The sequence below is a fragment of the Canis lupus genome, chromosome 19 (assembly GCF_003254725.2).
Source record: "Canis lupus dingo isolate Sandy chromosome 19, ASM325472v2, whole genome shotgun sequence".
Classification (NCBI taxonomy): domain Eukaryota; kingdom Metazoa; phylum Chordata; class Mammalia; order Carnivora; family Canidae; genus Canis; species Canis lupus.
In genome coordinates, this window is record NC_064261.1 from 1,227,062 (window position 1) to 1,244,770 (window position 17,709).

The window sequence follows — 17,709 nt, forward strand, 5'->3', positions numbered from 1 at the left end:
AGAATGCAGAAGAAAAGGATGAGATCAAAGATAACAAAGATATGATGTAGAATGAGAAAGAAGAAAATAGAGTTTATTTTGCTGCACTTGATTACATTTAGTGCCAGTGTTTGCACATTGCTTTCAATATATGCAAACCATTTTGTAGGCTGTGCCACAATGAGGGATAGTTGCTTCTAGCAACGGGCCCACCCTGTTTTATGGGTGATCTGTTGGGTTCCTTGATCAATGTACTTAAGCTTATTAGAGTAAGAAATACCTAATAGAAATACCGAAATGCCTAATAATGAAAAAGTCTTCTTTAGAGTACGGTGGGGAACGGATGAATTTGTCACACTATGGAACAGTTTTACATCTTGCATATAAAGGAAGTTTTTTAAGTCAACTGAAATCATTGAATGATGATTTAAGTTAAGTTGATCTAAGTGGTGCTGGGCATGTATTATTGCATTATTACAAGCAAATGAAATGACCGGATTCACTTGTAGACACATGCCAAGTAGATCTTCTTAGAGTCACACATGTCAATTGGAAAATGAATAAGCACACTCCTTTAGAAATTAGTATAAGAATTGATTGTTAAAAACAGATTTAAGGTGCCATAATAAGCCGGGGCTAATCCTCATCCATCCATTGAAAAGCAGAGCAGATAACCTGAATTTTATCTCATTTTTATCTTCTTCAACATTGACGCAGTCTCTCCAATTCAAAGCAGGTTTGAAAGTTTCAATCCTAAACTTAAAAATGGTGTCTAGTGAGGGTTATTTTTTCTTATCTAGACTCAAACTGAAGATTTTTCCAAGGACTTAGAATAGGAGAAACAGTCTCTGAGGGTCCTTGGGTTTGCGTATGTGTTGGGCGGACTGCCAGCCAGCACTGAATTTCTTGGCTATTGAGACATAGCTCTAGTACCACTAAAAATGAATTGCTTCTATGACTGATTCTATTATTGCTTCTGTGATAGAGCTTCTAAAGTGCTTTTTTTTTTTTTTTTTTTGCTTTTAAAGTACTTGACGGTTCTTAGGCCTGTGGTTGTAATGTTGGAGGAAGTTTCTTTCATCAGGAATGTTAATTACTTTGCTTAATTTTCCCATAAGTAAACGTCACTTGCTAATGATAATAACACCATAACACCATTGAGATTAGCTTTAAAAATGTGTTCATAAACTAGATTTTAAGGAAAAATCCCTTCATATTTGGGTAGGAAAAAAAAAATTTTTCTCCCTACTCTTTCATGCCATCTCTTCCTCCCTTAGGCCCCCACTAGTCCTTGAAACAAGTACCATTCAAGTGATATTATCTTTCCTGCCAAATTCATTCGAAGAATATATTTAAATAATAAAGGATATTTAGGAGGAAACGGTAAAAAGACATAATTTGTTTCTTTTTTTTTTTGACATAACTGGTTTCATAGCATTTGTTATAAAATTTTATTATTTTCTCAGAGATTGTTTTTAAAAATTCTTGGAGTTAAAAAGTGCTAGTCGTGGATGTGATATGGCAGCAAAATTTTCTTTGTGTTTCAAGGATAAGGTGAGTAAAAGATGAGAATACATATTCTTTGGAGAGTGTTTCTCCTTTTTTATACTTTTCAGGTCTATTCTTCAATGAGAGCTTTAGTCACGTTCCATCTAGTGCCTTCTCTATAGAGAGATGGAGTCAGAAAGGAGGACTGATGAATTTCCAAGAGATAAGGAGGTTTTTCTTCTGGAACTGATTTTAAGAATAGAATCATGAACAACTCTGAAGTTGGAGAGGCAAAGAATGGAGAACAAGCAACATTTTATGACAGCAAATGGAAACTCATTCTAAGAAAAAGTTTCCCTTTCTATTTTTTGAGTCATGCATATTAATAATCAACACATAAAGCCAATTCATAGGGGTCCAATGCAGACTCTGGGACTGTAAACCAAGTCACATCACTCTTAAAAAGTGTGGCCCCTTCTGCTATTAACTAGACATTAACTTCAAGAAGGAACTATGTGTGTATGTTCACTTCAGTTTTATTGGCTCAAAAATGAAGACTTTGGGTTTGATTAGATGAACGCTAAGGTTCTTCGTGAAGATTGTCACTATCTATGACTATCACATGCTTAAAGGGGGTTGGATGAGGAAACAGAAATGAAGGGGTGAGGGTTGCAGGCAAAAAGAGGTAAGGGAGTAATTTTTTTGCATCACTTAGAGGACCTAATTAGTGAATTATACAATACAAAGTATTGATTTTTACTGGATAACTTCTGTGTTCCTGGTAGCTCTTCCACAATCTAGTTTTAAGAAGTCTTTAGAAACAGAGGTACTGCTTAGAGTTTTGAGGGCACCTCACAGTATTCATCTGTAATTGGGATAGAGAGTACCTCATAACATCAGAATTGAGATTTTTTTAGAAAATAATGCATGCGATGCAATTGCCATAGTACCTAGTACATAGTAGTACTTTTTATAATAAAAATACTATTTATATTATAAATATATATTATATTAGTATTATATTAGTACCTAATAAATGATCTTTACCATCATTATCATCATCAACCTGAGTGTCTCATAACACTAAGCTGAATAGCTTTCTTTTTTTTTTCCAAAAATGAATATACACCAACTCTAGGCTGTTTATGCCTACCTGTCTTTGGTTATATGTGTCCTCCACCTGTGGCCAGCGGGTGAACCATGTGTAGTTCAATAGGCAAACAGTGCCAGTCACATCTGGAAGGTGGCATTTGAGCAAAAACTTGGAGAAGTTAACCATGTAGATATCAGCTGAAGAGTGATGGTGGCAGTGGTGATGCTGTAGCCAATGTAAAGAACAGTAAAGAGGCCCATGAGGCAAAAGTTGAATGAGCAGTACAGGGAGGACAGTAAAAGAAATAAGGCCAAGGAGGTGGCAAGGGCCTAGGTGCCTCAGGAATGAAAGCCATTGTGTCTGCTTCATCTTCACTCCGAGTGGAGTCATGAGGGTTTTGAGCAGAAGAGTGGCATGACCGGACTTCCACTGTGGGTTGTGTTGAGAATAGACTCACTGCAGGAGGGCAGGAGTGGAAGCAGGAGGCCAAGAAGGAGGTTTCTACAATAACCTAGGTGAAGAGTGACAGTGGCTTTCACCTGGGAGGTGGTTTGGAGGTGCTGAGAAGTGACCACATCCTGGATTTATTTTAAGACAGAATAAATAGGATTCGGTGGCAACATGGATGTGACACAAAAGAAAGGAAACAACAGTGAACCCAGAGATTCTGGCTTAGACTTTGGGGAGCAGTGGAGTTGCCACTAACTTAGTAGGGGAAGGCCACCATGAAGCAGGTCTTCAGGGAAGATTGAGAGTTCACTTTTGAGCATTGTCAAGTTTAGATGAGTGAAGTTTGTAAGAATGAATTAATAAACGGATGAAGAAACTAAAAAGCAATCATGTAAAGCCTCAGAAACTGTTTTAAACTGTAATCAAGAGAAGCAAATGTATGAATAATAGAGAAAAGTTATCAACAGCCACTCTGGAAAACAGTATGGAGGTTCCTCAAAAAGCCAAAAATAGGGGCTCCTGGGTGGTGGATCAGTCAGGTAAGGGCTGACTCTGGATGTTGGCTTGGGTCATGATCCTGGGGTCCTGGGATCAGGCCCTGCATCAGGCTCCACACTCAGTGGGGAGTGGATTGAGGCTTCTCTCCTGCCCCCTCCATTCTAGCTCTCTCCTCTCAAATATATAAATAAACCCTTTTTTAAAAAAGTTAAAAATAGAAATACCCTACAACTCCGTTTTAAAATTCATTGACAAGATATTTTAGGAAGAATCTGTTCAAGGTTCTCAATAAAGTCCTTTAACACTTCAATTTTTTAAGCAATAATAGGATGTGGAATAGAAAGTATAATAACATTCAAAACATAATGACTTAAATAAAGCCATATTGGGAAAAGGAGTAGTAATTCGATACTTCTGGAAACAATCTCATGCAAAGAAACACTCGAGTGTGCTTCTTCTTTACCATTCACACAGAATGCTTTATTTCTCACATTTCTGGTCAACAAATGTGTGGGATGCCTGTGGAATTGGGATGCACCACCCTCCCAGTACGGGGATGTGTTCACCCAACCAGAAGCTATCAGAACCTTGGACTTTTGAGATTTTTATGGAGAGTTGATCACATAGGCAGGGTTGGTCATTCACCCAATTTCTAGCCCTCTTCCCCTTCATAGAAGAAAGAGTGTGGGCCTGAAAATTCTAAGCTTATAATCATGTCTTGTTCTTTCTGGTGACCAGCCCCTTATCCAGGAGCCCACCAAACATTGCCTCCTTAGAACAAAAATATTCTTATCATGCAGGAAATTCCAAAGGATTTAGGAGCTCTGTCTCAGGAAACAGGGTCAAAGACAAAATATATTAGAACAAAAGATGCTCCCAGTGCTCTTATCACTTAGGAAATTACAAGGGTTTTAAATTTTTGTCAGGAACCAGGCACAGAATACAATATATATTCCTATTATTTCACAAATCAGTAAGACAGATGATAAGCCCAAGCAATATTTCAGATTTCAGAATACTACTAGTTCTTGCATACTCTTACTTCTTCGACTGTTTTCATGACCAGTACCATCACCAACACAATAATAACAATTACTGAGTGTTTGCTTAGATTGTCTCATTTAAGTTTCAAAAAAAAAAAAATTGTGGAAGGTAGGTAGTATTATTATCACTATTTTATAGATGAAAAAAATTAAGCTTAGAAGCATTAAGTAAATTGTCCAATACTGCATTGCCGGTAAGTTCCAGAGAAAAATAAACAAAAGTAGAATGGATGAGAGAGAAGATAATTTGTAGGCATAGCAATTTTTAAGGGTGCAATAATAGACTTATTTCAAGAGAGATGGGCCAGATTCAGTAACCAAAGTCATATTAAGGTAGAACTTTCCAGACATCTGCAAATGTAATTCAAATGGGTTCTCTATGAAGAAAGCAAAAGTAATGAATAATGTCCAATACTGAGTTATGTTCTAGTAATTTCTAAAGTCAGAGGTGTTTTTTTTCTTTTAAGATTTTATTTATTTATTCATGAGAGACACAGAGAGAGGCAGAGAGACACAGGCAGAGGGAGAAGCATGCTTCCTGTGGGGGGCCCAATGCGGGACTCGATCCCGGGACCCTGGGGTCACGCCCTGGGCTGAAGGCAGAAGCTCAACCACTGAGCCACCCGGGCGTCCCTAAAATTAGAGGTTTTAAGAGTGTTACAGATTGAATGTTTGCATCTACTCAAAATCCATCTCTTGAAGCCCTACCCTATCCACTGTGATGTTATTTGGGGATGGGATCTTTGGGAAGCGATTACAGTTATGATGTTATTAGGATGGGGCCCTCATGATGGAATTAGTCCCCTTATAAGAAGAGACACCAGAGAACTTGCTCTTTGTGTCCATCATGCAAGGATGCAGCGAGAAGGCAGCCATCTACAGGTCAGGAGGAGATCCCTCACGAGAATCCGACCATGCTGGCACTCTGACTTCAGCTTCCAGCCTCTATAACTGTTAGAAAATAAATTTCTGTCGGTTAAGCCACACAGAAGACTGTACTTTATGGCAGGCTTACAGACTAAAACAAAGAGTCACTATTACGACTCTGATAGAGTCTTTGGAATAGACTTTCAAATCACGTTCTTATCTCGTCAACTGTGTTTTCCTGCTGTTACCAGTATGAATTAAATCATAAAAGTTCCCTCCGTTGCTGTAGGTCTCTGATGAGCCACACATACACGGGTCTCTGTTCTGTGGGATAGGATTTTCAGAAAAGCAGTTAAGAATAAGACCTACCTCAGGAAATAGCAAGTGAAAGAAGAAGGCAAGAGAGTAAAACTATTTTTACTATGTTTGGGATGCTTAGTCATCCGGATAAATTAAATATATTATAACGGTTTGTGTAATGGATGGAGATATCATTGGTCACCTTGCTTGTGCCTGTAACACAAAGGGCTGTAGCAGTCTGTGTGGCTTATAGTCATGAGCCTCCAAATTATTATTATTATTATTTTAATTATTATTATTCAATTTATTTAAACTCAAGCAAAAAAGACACTTCACCCATTCCTCCCACCACCCCTCCCCCAGACTCCACCACTACCAGTCTGTTCTCTGTGTATATTGGGCGCCATATATAGGAGAGGTCATATAGTATTTGTCTTTGTTGGGCTTGTTTCACTTAGCATAATGCCTTGAGGTCCATCCGTATTGTCACCAATGGCAAGATTTCATTCTCTTTCATGGCTGAATGTTTAGGTGTGTACACATACACCTAAACACACAGAAACACACGTACATGCACACATACATACCATGATTTCCTTACCCATTCATCCATCAGTAGATACTTAGGTTGCTTCCATATCTTGGCTATTATAAATAATGCTGTAGTGAACATATCTTTTCCAGTTAGTGTTTTCATTTTCTTTGATAAATACCCAGAAGTAGGATTGTTGGATCACATGGTAGTTATATTTTAATTTTTTGAGGAGTTTCCATACTGCTTTCCATAGTGGTTGTACCAATTTACATTCCCATCAACAGTGCACAAAGGTTCCCTTTTATCCACATTGTCTCCAATATTTGTTATTTCTTACCTTTCTGGGAATAGCCGTCCTAACAGGTGTGAGGCGATATCTCATTGTGGTTTTGATTTGCATTTCTCTGATGATTAATGATGTTGGGCATCTTTCCATGTATATGTGAGCATCTGCATGTCTTCTTTGAAAAAATATCTATTTATATGCTCTTTTTTTATTTGGATTTTTTAATTGGATTGTTTTTTGCCACTGAATTATGTAAGTTCTTTATTTTGGATATTAATCCTTTAGTAGATATATGATTTGAAAATATTATCCCCCATTGTTTTGATAGTTTCTTTTGCTGTGCAGAAGCTTTTTTAATCTGTAGTAGTCCCACTTGTTTATTTTTGCATTTGTTCCTAGGATTTGGTTATGTGCAGGCATTTTGTGTTTGGGTGCGGTCCATACCACAACTGCCCTCCGGAAATACAATTCCAGGGGTTCAGGAGGGAGCTGTGGGAAGAAGCCGTTCTGTCCCTCATAGTATATGAGGCTCTGGTTATGATTCAGAAAGTGAGAAATTCAGTTCAGCGCAGAAGTACCTGGGAAGGGTGTCATCAATCGGAATGTTCCAGATTATGTGTGTTACGTAATGGAAGGAGATGGTGCTGCCAACAAGAAACAGTCTTCTCCCTTGGTGAAGAAAGTAACTCCAGACATGGACAAGAACCACAGGAGAGTTCATGCTGCTCTAGGGTAGAAGCCAGTCTTAGAGCAAAGTTTAGAAGAAGAGAGAGAACCGTCCCCCGAGGTCTCTTGCTCAGAGGGAAGATCACACGGTGCAGGCGACAAGTTGGCTCGGAGCTCAGGAGCAGGCTGGTCAGGACTAAACTAAACCACAATTTTATGAGGATTTTTCAGATAAGAATGATAAATGCTTTGACAAGCAGCGAATAACAAGTCACCACCATTTTATCTTTTAGTTTTCAGAAGCAGATATTTATTTATTTATTTATTTATTTATTTATTTATTTATTTATTTAAAGATTTTATTTATTTATTCATGATAGGCATAGAGAGAGAGAGAGAGAGAGAGAGAGAGAGGCAGAGACCCAGGCAGAGGGAGAAGCAGGCTCCACGCAGGGAGCCCGACGCGGAACTCCGTCCCGGGACTCCAGGATCACGCCCTGGGCCAAAGGGAGGTGCTAAACCACTGAGCCGCCCAGGGATCCCCTAGAAGCAGATTTTTAAAAAATCAGAATGGCCTTCTGATTTCTGCAGCTTAGGGACCAACCCCAGCACCGCTGCTGACGCGTGAGGTGGTCTTGAGCCTGTCGGCCTCTCCGGCTTCAGTTTCTGCAGAACGAATTGGACGGTAGTTATTTTCTGCTCTAAACATACTATGATTTTATTCAATCCTAATTCTGAGTTCTGAGGAATTTATCCAGAAAAAAAAAAAAAAAGAGAGAGAGAGAGAGATAGAAAATAGCTGCATCCAGGGTCATTTAAAGTGAGAAAACATTTATTTGGAACATACGCTTCAACACTTCAGTTCTCAAAAATTTGCAAAAGGATATATAGCCATTGCTCTTGAATTGAAAATTTTAATCTTGTGACCTTTATCTTTTACTGTCTTTCTACTTCCTGCCAAAACCCATTCTTATCCTTCTATGGATTCTTTTTTAGAGAGAGGATAAAGACCTTTTAATCACCAGTAGGTAAGCTGTTTTATAATCAGAAATTTTAGAATGGTATTTTAAAAGAGTGGTATTTGGAGAAACAGTAAATGGCTTTCTCATGTGCTTTATGTTGAAAAACTGTTGCAGTACATTTGATCCATTCAAATACATCTTCAAAATCTATTTAGCATTAATGAAAGCAGTGTGCCATCTCCTCGTAGCGGTGTCTTGAACTTTGATTGAATTACTTTTCTCTCTTTTAACAACAAAAAAAAACATTCTGTAGGAATGTTCACTGTTCTATCTAGACTGCTTTACCTGTGACTCAGTTGCATTTTGACCTCTAAAATAATTACCGGATCATTTAGGAAGGCAGGGTTAAGACGACATAGCAGAACAAAATAAAGTCAGAAAATGGGAAATGTCAGGTCTTTGTAACATTTTAAAATGAGTGCTGCCCTAGCTAAAGTGAGTTTCCTTATAGTGGCAGTAACCATTACTCCTCCTGACCGTGCAGAAGCCGCCATTCCCAGATCATCCTTGGCCCACATGCCACCGATTATTTTACCTGTCTGTCCACTCCTTACTCTGGCCCTAAGGCCATCCATCTGCTCCCCAAATCTTCCCTGATACCCGAGGTCCCTCCTCAGCCCCATCCCCGTCCTCAGCCAGGTCTTTTCACTTAACTGGAAGCTGGCGCTCTCTCTCGCAGCCCCGCAGATGGCTGCCCTTCACACCTGCATGAATAAATGAATAAACCTTGTGAAAACTCCCTTGGTTTGAGGCTCATGGCCTCAGACACATCACTGGATTCCTTGCCTTACTAGGGTCACCTAAAGGTGGTACTGCCCTCATTTCATGAGGATCTCAACTTGTAATCCACTGTTTGTCCTTGTGAGAGGAGCACAACTCCTCTCATACATCTGGTGATTTAATAGCTGCATAAATTATCTTTTCAGTTCCTGGGCCTCTCAGGCTTTTCTCTGCCCTACTTTAGCAACCCGCTCTCTTGGTCATCTCCTACATCTTGTCATCCATCCCACGCCTCCGGAATCTTAAAGTACTCTATTTTCTGTTTTCCATCTCATATCGTGCCAACATACTCCTTGTAGTTGTTCATTGATCCTAAAGTCATGTCTGTACCCTTCATGACCCGTTCTCCCCTATACACTCTTCTTTCCTTATCCATGAGGTTGCATGGTCCATCACTTAGGAATCACCAAACAATTCCCTTACATATAGCCTCAACTCCTGGGTCTCTCTTCAGTTACTATACTCCCTGGGTAAAATAAGGAAAGATAGTTGGATGGATAGATAGATAGATAGATAGATAGATAAATAGATGATAGATAGATAATAAATAGATAATAGATAGATGATAGATAATAGATGATAGATAATAGATGATAAATAGATAATAGATAGATGATAGATAATAGATGATATATGGTAAATAGATGATAGGTAGATAGATAACAGATGATAGATGATAGATGATAGATAATAGGTAGATGATAAATAGGTAATAGATGATATATGGTAGATGATAGGTAGATAGATAACAGATGATAGATAATAGATGATAGATGATAGATAATAAGTAGATAGATAATAGATGATAGATAGATGATAGATAATAGATGATACATAATAGATGATACATAATAGATGATAAATAGATAATAGATAGATGATAGATAATAGATGATAGATGATAAATAGATAATAGATGATATATGGTAGATAGATGAAAGGTAGATAGATAACATGATAGATAATAGATGATAGATAATAGGTAGATAGATAGATGATAAATAGATAATAGATAGATGATAGATAATGATAGATGATAGATAATAGATGATAAATAGATAATAGATGATATATGGTAGATAGATGAGAGGTAGATAGATAATAGATGATAGATGATTACATGGATAGATTATAGATAATAGATAATGATAGATGATAGATAATAGATGATAAATAGATAATAGATGATAGATGATAGATAAAAATAAAAGCTACAACAACAACAAATGGACGAATTCAACCTTTTCTTCACCTACTGCATACATGCCTCCCTGCAGTTGAGCCAGCCAGGATAACCTGACTACTGTGCTCACAGATTTCGTTCGGTTCCTAACTCCCCGCTACTGTTGGCTAGTTCTCGGTTTCCCTGGTCCATTTGCTCTCCCACTGTTGTGCACCGTTACTGTACACCTCCTTGTTCCCAGAACCTCCACAATATCTCCCTCTTCCTCATTCTCAGCTGATTTATCTGGTTTCTGTTTCATTGAGAAGAGGAATTTGACAATTTCCCACGCTGTATTTACCAACCTACCGACATGCACTCCGCATGCCTTCCCGCTATTACGGATAAATTCTGCTTCATGTCTAAAGTCAATCCCTCCGCTAGTGTTTTAGATTCCATCTCTCCTCATCTATCTAAGAACATTATCCCCTTTTACTCTTGCGTCCTACATTATTCCCTCTCTACTAGATCATGTCTGTTAGCATGAAAAATGCCACCCAGGCTCCCACATCTTCTAATTCATGCTCATTTCCCTACTCTTCTGTATAGAAGAACCATTTCAAGAGCTGTCCCCACTTTGCCTGCTCTCATTCTCCTGAATCCATGCTCACGAGGATTTCATTGCTATCACTTTACCTAAACAGCTCTTGTCATGATCACCTCCATGTTGCTAAATCCAATGGAGAGCTCTCAGTGGTCCTCTCCTCAGCACACCTGCACGGGATCACTGTCTCCTTCAAACACATTCTTCAGTTGAGATTTAGTTGAGAAGATTTAAAGATTTAGTTTAGTTTCTTTAGTTGAGGTATTAAACTTTTTTTCTTCCTACCATTAGGGTGCTGGCTACTACTCTATTTCTTTTGCATGTTGCTTCTCATCACCCCGAATTCTAAACTTTGAGATATCCTGTATCTGAAGCTAGATATAAACCTTTCACTTTTCATTCATTCACTCCCACCCAGTTTCAAAGCTTTTGATATCATCAATATTCTGATGGTCCATCAGTTCCTCATATTTTTATCTCTATTCCTTGACTGATCCCTTGAACTCCAGGACTCCCATATCCATCCACCTGATGTCTTTACTTGACCTTTATTACTTTTTTAAAATTATATTTGTTTATTCTTGAAGATACAGAGAGAGAGGAAGAGACCCAGGCAGAGGGAGAAGCAGGCTCCATGCAGGGAGCCCAATGTGGGACTCGATCCCAGGAACCCAAGATCACGCCCTGAGCCTAAGGCAGATGCTGAACCACTGAGCCACCCAGGAGCCCCTTTACTTGACTTTTAAATAAATGTCTCACACTTAAAATGTTCAAAACTGAACTTCTCATTCCTGTTTGCTGCTTACTCCTTCCCCTACAATCCTATTTATCTTCAGTCTTCCCATCTCAAGACGTTGCAATTCCGCCCTTCCCATTGTTCATGCCCTAGTCTCTAGTCTCTGATTCTTCTTTCTCTTATTCTTTATATGCAGCCAATCACAAAATCTAGTTCATTCTACCTTCAGAATAGAAATAGAATCTGATGTGTCTCAACTTCATCCTAATTTCTTCTAACTCACTTCCAAGCTTCTCTCTTTGCTTCCCTGTAGTCTGTTCTCTGCACGGCAGCCCAGATTCTCACTTTAAAACTTAATGTCAGTTCAGAATCTTCTTTCAATCCGCCACCTCACTCATAGAGGCAAAGTTCTTAGAGTGGCCTGTGGAGCTCTAGACGATGTCATTCACCATTGCTTGTGGTAGGCGGAATGCAAAGATGTCCCCTAAGGGTCCTACCTCCCTGGTGTACTTGCTGTACATAATACTTTTTCCCTGAGTGTGGGCGGGACCTTTGAATATGATAGGATAGTTACCCCATATGCCAAAGCTGATGGGATGATCTCTCCAGTCATTATACCTAGTAGCTGGGATAACCTTGTCTAAGATACCATCTCAGCAGACTAGAGACAGAGGTTCTCCACTGACCTTGAAAAAGCAAACTGCCCTCTTGTGAACCATCTATGGAGAGGGCCGCTACCTGGTAAGACCCCAAGGGTGACCTTTAGGGGGTGAGTGTCAGTGATCTCAGCTGATAACTAGCAAGAAAATGGGGACCTCAGTCATTCAGCCACAAGGAAATAAATTCTTCCAACAACTTGAGTGAGATAGGAGGTGGATTCTTACTTAGTTTCCATGAGGCATGAGAATGCAGCACAGCCTACAGCTTGATTTCATTCTCAAGAGACCCTGAGTTGAGGACATGGCCCAGACTTCATATTTATAGAAACTGTAAGTTTGTGGTCATTTGTTATGCTGCGATATAAAAGGAATGCATTCCTCTCTTCCTTAGTCATCTTCTGCTCTTTTTCTACCCTACCCAGCTTTAGCCACATTGGTGTCTTTGTTCTTCCTTGAAAATGGGGACCACCAGGTTCCCAGGCCTTTGGGCCATCTGTTTCTTCTGCTTGAAAAGATTTCCCCCCAAGAAAGATCTATGGCTTCCTTCCTTCCTTGCCTCAGGTGTTTGTTCCAATGACATTGTATTAGATAGGCCCTTCCCAACCACCAAATACAAAGTAGTAGTCCCAACTCAGTGCTCATCCACCTTTGTATCCTGCTTAATTTTTTCTTTGTGGCATTTATCATTTTCTGATGTCTCATTTATTTGTTTACCATGAGAGTCTAAATTCCATGAGTTAGGGATTTTGGTTTTGTTCTCTGTTGCAGCTGTCCTTATGCATGGAATAATGCTTACAACATAGTAGGCCCTTAATAAATGTTTGTGAATGAATTAATATATTCTGGTTTTTGGCCTTTTTTTTTTTTTTTTGGCCTTCTTTTTAAAGAGTTTTTGGTTTAAAATATTGTCATATTAAAGGAGAAAAAAAAGAAAAAATATTTTTAAAACCACAGAATTTTATAGCTTAATAACAGAAGAATGTAAAGCAAATCCAAATGCCATTAAGCTTAAAAATATAGACACTAAGAATTGCTTGGTTTCAGAGTGCATGCCCCATTGTGCAATTTAAAGCTGAGTGAATTTCTTACTACATAGGTTTGAAATACATTATACTCTAAAATTATGTTTATACACTGTAAAACTTTGACCATATACTGTATAACATTTTTAATGCTAGCTTTAAAAAAAATAAATCTCTTACCACTGTTTCCTACCATTAAGAAACTGACATAAACCCAAAAGCACAATTCTGATAAAAATATATATAATTCAAAATCTGAGGATTGGATATTGACCCATCACTAGTATTTAATACTAACTATTTAATAATCATTTGCTTTAATTCTCCGTGCCTGTTATCTTTGGAATGTTTTTAAAATGTCTTAGAATATTTTGATTGGCTTAGTGATATTTACAAACCATTCTTACAAAGAGTTTCTGCTCCAGAAGCGTATCTAATTTTAGTAAGAAAAAATGGTCTTGGGGCCCCTGGGTGGCTCAGTCAGTTAAGCAGCTGCCTTCTGCTCAGGTCATGATGTCTGGGTCCTGGGATGGAGCCTCACATGAGGCTCCCTGCTCAGCAGGGAGTCTGCTTCTCCCTCTCCTTGGACCCTCCCCCTGCTTGTGCTCTCTCTTTCTCTCCAAATGAATGAATGAATGAATGAATGAATAAATAAATAAATAAATAAATAAATAACTCACTCTTTTTAAAAAAATAATCTTAAAAGTGTATGGGTATGTGTATGCATGGCTTTAAAGAAATGTCTGCATTAAGTCATTTCCCCAGCAATTTAAGCATAACCTCCTATGGTTTCTTTCTCCCTACTTTCCTTTCTCTTCCAATAATCTCTGCTTAATTGGTGCTCTTTTCCTCTCAATCTTCTTTCTCTCTCTTACTCAAAATAAAAATTCATATGAATAAATATAATAAAATCAATTGACCTAACAAAAAGCCTTAGCCATAGTTTCTCTTTTGTAGGTCTAAATATGAGTAATTCTATTCTATTCTATTTTATTTATTTATTTATTTATTTATTTATTTATTTATTTATTTATTTATTTATTTTAAAGATGAGTAATTTTAAACAAGAGGTTTATCCCATGAATTGGAGTCATTGCCTTGGGAAGTCAGTGAGTTTCCTGCAGGAGCACCTTCCTCTCCAGTCTGATGAGATATTCCCCATGGTTCATGTGAATCTTTTCTCTCTCCTAGGACACTCTATGTTAGCAGATATCTTGGAAGTGTAGAGCATGGGATAAATTGACACTTTGACTCAGCCATTTCAAATCAATGTTGTCAGAAATTAAGAGATTTCATTCATGTGGAAAAGGATGACCTTTTAATAATTTGGATTCTGTATTCCCAGACTAAATGGATGTTTTTATTTGCTATTAATTCATTATCGGAGAAAATGGCTATGTCCTTTCTCATTTATTCTATTTTGTAAATTAACGTACATTAAAATGGACTTTTTGTTGTTGTACAGTTCTAGCAACACGTGTAGATTCTTGTAACCACCATCGTAATCAGGAAACAGAACTGTTCTCTCACCACAGAGAAGCTCCCTCCTGCTGCCCCTTTCATTCATGCCTCCACCCATGCCAAGCCCTGAGGCCACTATGTTCTCTATCACCATAGCCTTTTCTTTTTCAGAAGGATATATAAATGACATCATAGAGAACATATCCTTTTGAGACTGGCCTCATTCACTCAGTCTGATGCCTTTGAAATTCATGCAAGTTGTGTATATCAAAAGTCTGTTTTTTTAAATTCCTAAGTACTATTCCATAGTATGGCTGTATCACAGTTGGTTTAACCATTCACACCATTTTCCCCTTCTGGTAGCTCCCGATCTGGACTCAATAGAGCCCCAAGCCTAGAGGTGGCCAGTGGTGTAAACACTGCTGGCCTGGGTGGCTCAGTTGGTTAGGCGTCTGCCTTTGGCTCGGGTCATGACCTCAGGATCCTGGGATCCAGCTCCACATTGGGCTCCCTGCTCAGTGGGGAGTCTGCTTCCCCTTCTTCCTCTGTGATCTCTCTACTCTTGGTCTCTGTCAAATAAATAAATAAAACCTTTAAAAAAATTAAAGGACATTTTGGTGTTTTCTAATTTGGGGTGATTATGAATGAATGGACCTGGCAAAATATTCATATGTAGGTTTTTCTGTGACCCTAAATTTTCAATTCTTTAGGGTAAATAGTTATGATTGGAATTTCTAGCTTCTATGGTAAGTGTGTATTAAGCTGTATAAAACCCAAAATACTATTTTTCTCACCAGCAACATATGAGAATCTCAGTGGTTCTGCACCCTCATCAGCCATGTTGAGATACATAGCGCCATCCCATCAGGCTTTTAATTTTCACTTCCCTCGTTACCAATGAAATCACAAAATTTTCCATGGTTTATTTGCTATCTGTATATCCCCTTTTGAGACATGTTGGTTCAACATTGCCCATTTATTAAATAGGCTGGTTTTTTGTTGTTGAATTTTGAGGACTCTGTATTGGAAGCACATTCTTTGTGAAATACATAATTTGCCAATGTTTTCTTCTAGTCAATAACTTGTCTTTTTTTTTAAGATCTTATTTTTTTATTAACTTTTGTTTCAGTTGTGAAGTCTAAGCAAAGGATCATTTTTTCCCCAAATGGGTGTCTAATTGTTTCAATATCATTTGTTGAAAGGACTACTTACTCTTTTTCCATTGAATTGACTGTAACTTTGTAAAAAAAAAAAATTTGATCATGTTGCTTCTGTATTCTGTTTCATTTATCAATATATCTACCCTTTCAACACCACCACACGGTTTTGATTACTGTAGATTTACAGTAAGTCCTAAAATCAGCAAATCCTCCATTTTTGTTCTTTCTTAAAATTACCCTGGCTATTCTATTTCTTTGCCCTTATAACTTTTTGAATTAGTTTATCAATATTTAAAAAAAATCTTGCTGGTATTTTGATTAGTATTGTGTTCAGTCTATGATCAGTTTGGGGAGAACTGACATCTCTATAAAGTTGAGTCTTCCAATACATGAACACCACATGTCTCACCATTTATTTAAACCTTTGGTTTTTTCCATCAGCACTTATAGTTTTCAGCATATAGATCTTACACATTTTTGCCCTTTGTTTGGATCTACCATAAATGATAACGATTTTTGAAACTTTCAGTTTCCAGTTGTTCATTGCTAGATATTTGTGAGTTGCGAAATTATGTCTGTGAAGCCTTGTACAGTAGTTTCAATATCACTCATATTTACAAAGCTTTTATTTTTTCATTAGGACCTGTCCTTCATCTTTGTCACCCAGGTGACAGCCTGGGGCCTGGGAGGCGGTCTAGCACATAAATTCTTTCTTAAAGTCTCTGATATGCTATTTTGATCTGTGCACGCACAGCTTGAGGTGAGGCCAGATGTTTATGAACAACATTAAGAAGTCCCTTTCTTGAGCTCCTTCCTCTTCACACTCTCCCTGGCACGTTCCTGTTTCCCGTGGCTTTGGTTTTAGATGTTCCAGCCAGAAAGCTGGGGTTTTATTTTCTTCTTTCTGCTTTGCAACTGCACCCTCTTCTGGGGCCAAGAAGCAGAAGAACAGAGAGAAATAAAGTAAAGGGATTCACCCTACACCCTTTGGGTCTTAATTCCAATAGAGAGGAGACTTGCCCTCCTTCATAGTTTTAGGCTCCTGTGGTTCCTCCTTGTTGCCACTTTTACTGCTGCTACCACTGGATGATTTGGGGGCTGGGACATGAGAAAGTGGAAAGAAGAAAAGTTATTTCCCAATTCTTCTGAATGTTGGGAAATCCTTTCTCTGTTCTTTGTGCCTGAATTTTGGGGCCTTCTCCTGGAGCCCTCCCTGTTTACACCACTGGCCGCGTCTAGGCTTGGGGCTCCATTGAGGCTGGATCGGGAGCTACTAGAAAGGGAAAATGGTGAACTCACTGCTGGTTCAGTGGCATTTAAAATTCTGATCTACCCCAATATGCCTGGTGCTATTTCCTTTGATTCATCAAATAGCTGCTCTGTGCATCTGTCCAGCTTTAGGATACAGAAGGGTAGAGCGTGCTTCCTCTCTCTTACCTGCAACACTCTATGTACCAATGGGCAGATCATGGCATCCTGTTAATTTTAATGTAATTTTGGTTGCCTATGTATTTACAAGATGTCAATCTTGTTTTATCACCTTGCTTACTAGGTATGCCTTAAATTTAAAGAGATAGTTTATACTTCATGTTAACATTGAATCTACGTTTCCAAATACAACTAACATTAAGATAGATAGATAGATAGATAGATAGATAGATAGATAGATAGATAGATGATAGATAGAGAGATAGGTAGGTAATATAAACATGAGGAGGGAAAGATGTGCTTTAACTTATTTGTATTGGGATATTTACATTTGAATAGTACTATTTTTAGCAGTAAAGAAGACTCTACTAACCAATTAGTCTGAAAACTGATAGTCAACATATTTGTGATGTGCTCTCGAAGCTTCACAGCCCAGACTGTATAACTATAGTGGTCATCGCCATACGTTA

General features: G+C 38.3%; 1 protein-coding gene and 1 long non-coding RNA gene across 16 annotated transcripts in view; one reads left to right on the forward strand and one right to left on the reverse strand.

Annotated features, from left to right (window-relative positions):
• INPP4B (inositol polyphosphate-4-phosphatase type II B) overlaps positions 1-17,709 on the forward strand; it is a 707,387-nt gene that overhangs the window by 480,894 nt on the left and 208,784 nt on the right. The window contains exon 1 of one of the 15 annotated variants that reach the window (XM_025462342.3): positions 11,969-12,250. The exons of the other annotated variants lie outside the window; for them this stretch is intronic. Within the exon in view, the coding sequence (XP_025318127.1) occupies positions 12,231-12,250 (20 nt within the window). The 5' untranslated portion in view covers positions 11,969-12,230. Of the gene's footprint in view, positions 1-11,968; positions 12,251-17,709 lie in introns of those variants that run through there. 15 annotated transcript variants of the gene reach the window in all.
• Positions 7,519-11,854, reverse strand: LOC112669323 (uncharacterized). Its single transcript, XR_007403810.1, has 3 exons — positions 11,733-11,854; positions 10,866-10,976; positions 7,519-8,931 (listed from the first exon to the last, which is right to left on the reverse strand). It is a non-coding gene; the product is annotated as an uncharacterized LOC112669323 (long non-coding RNA).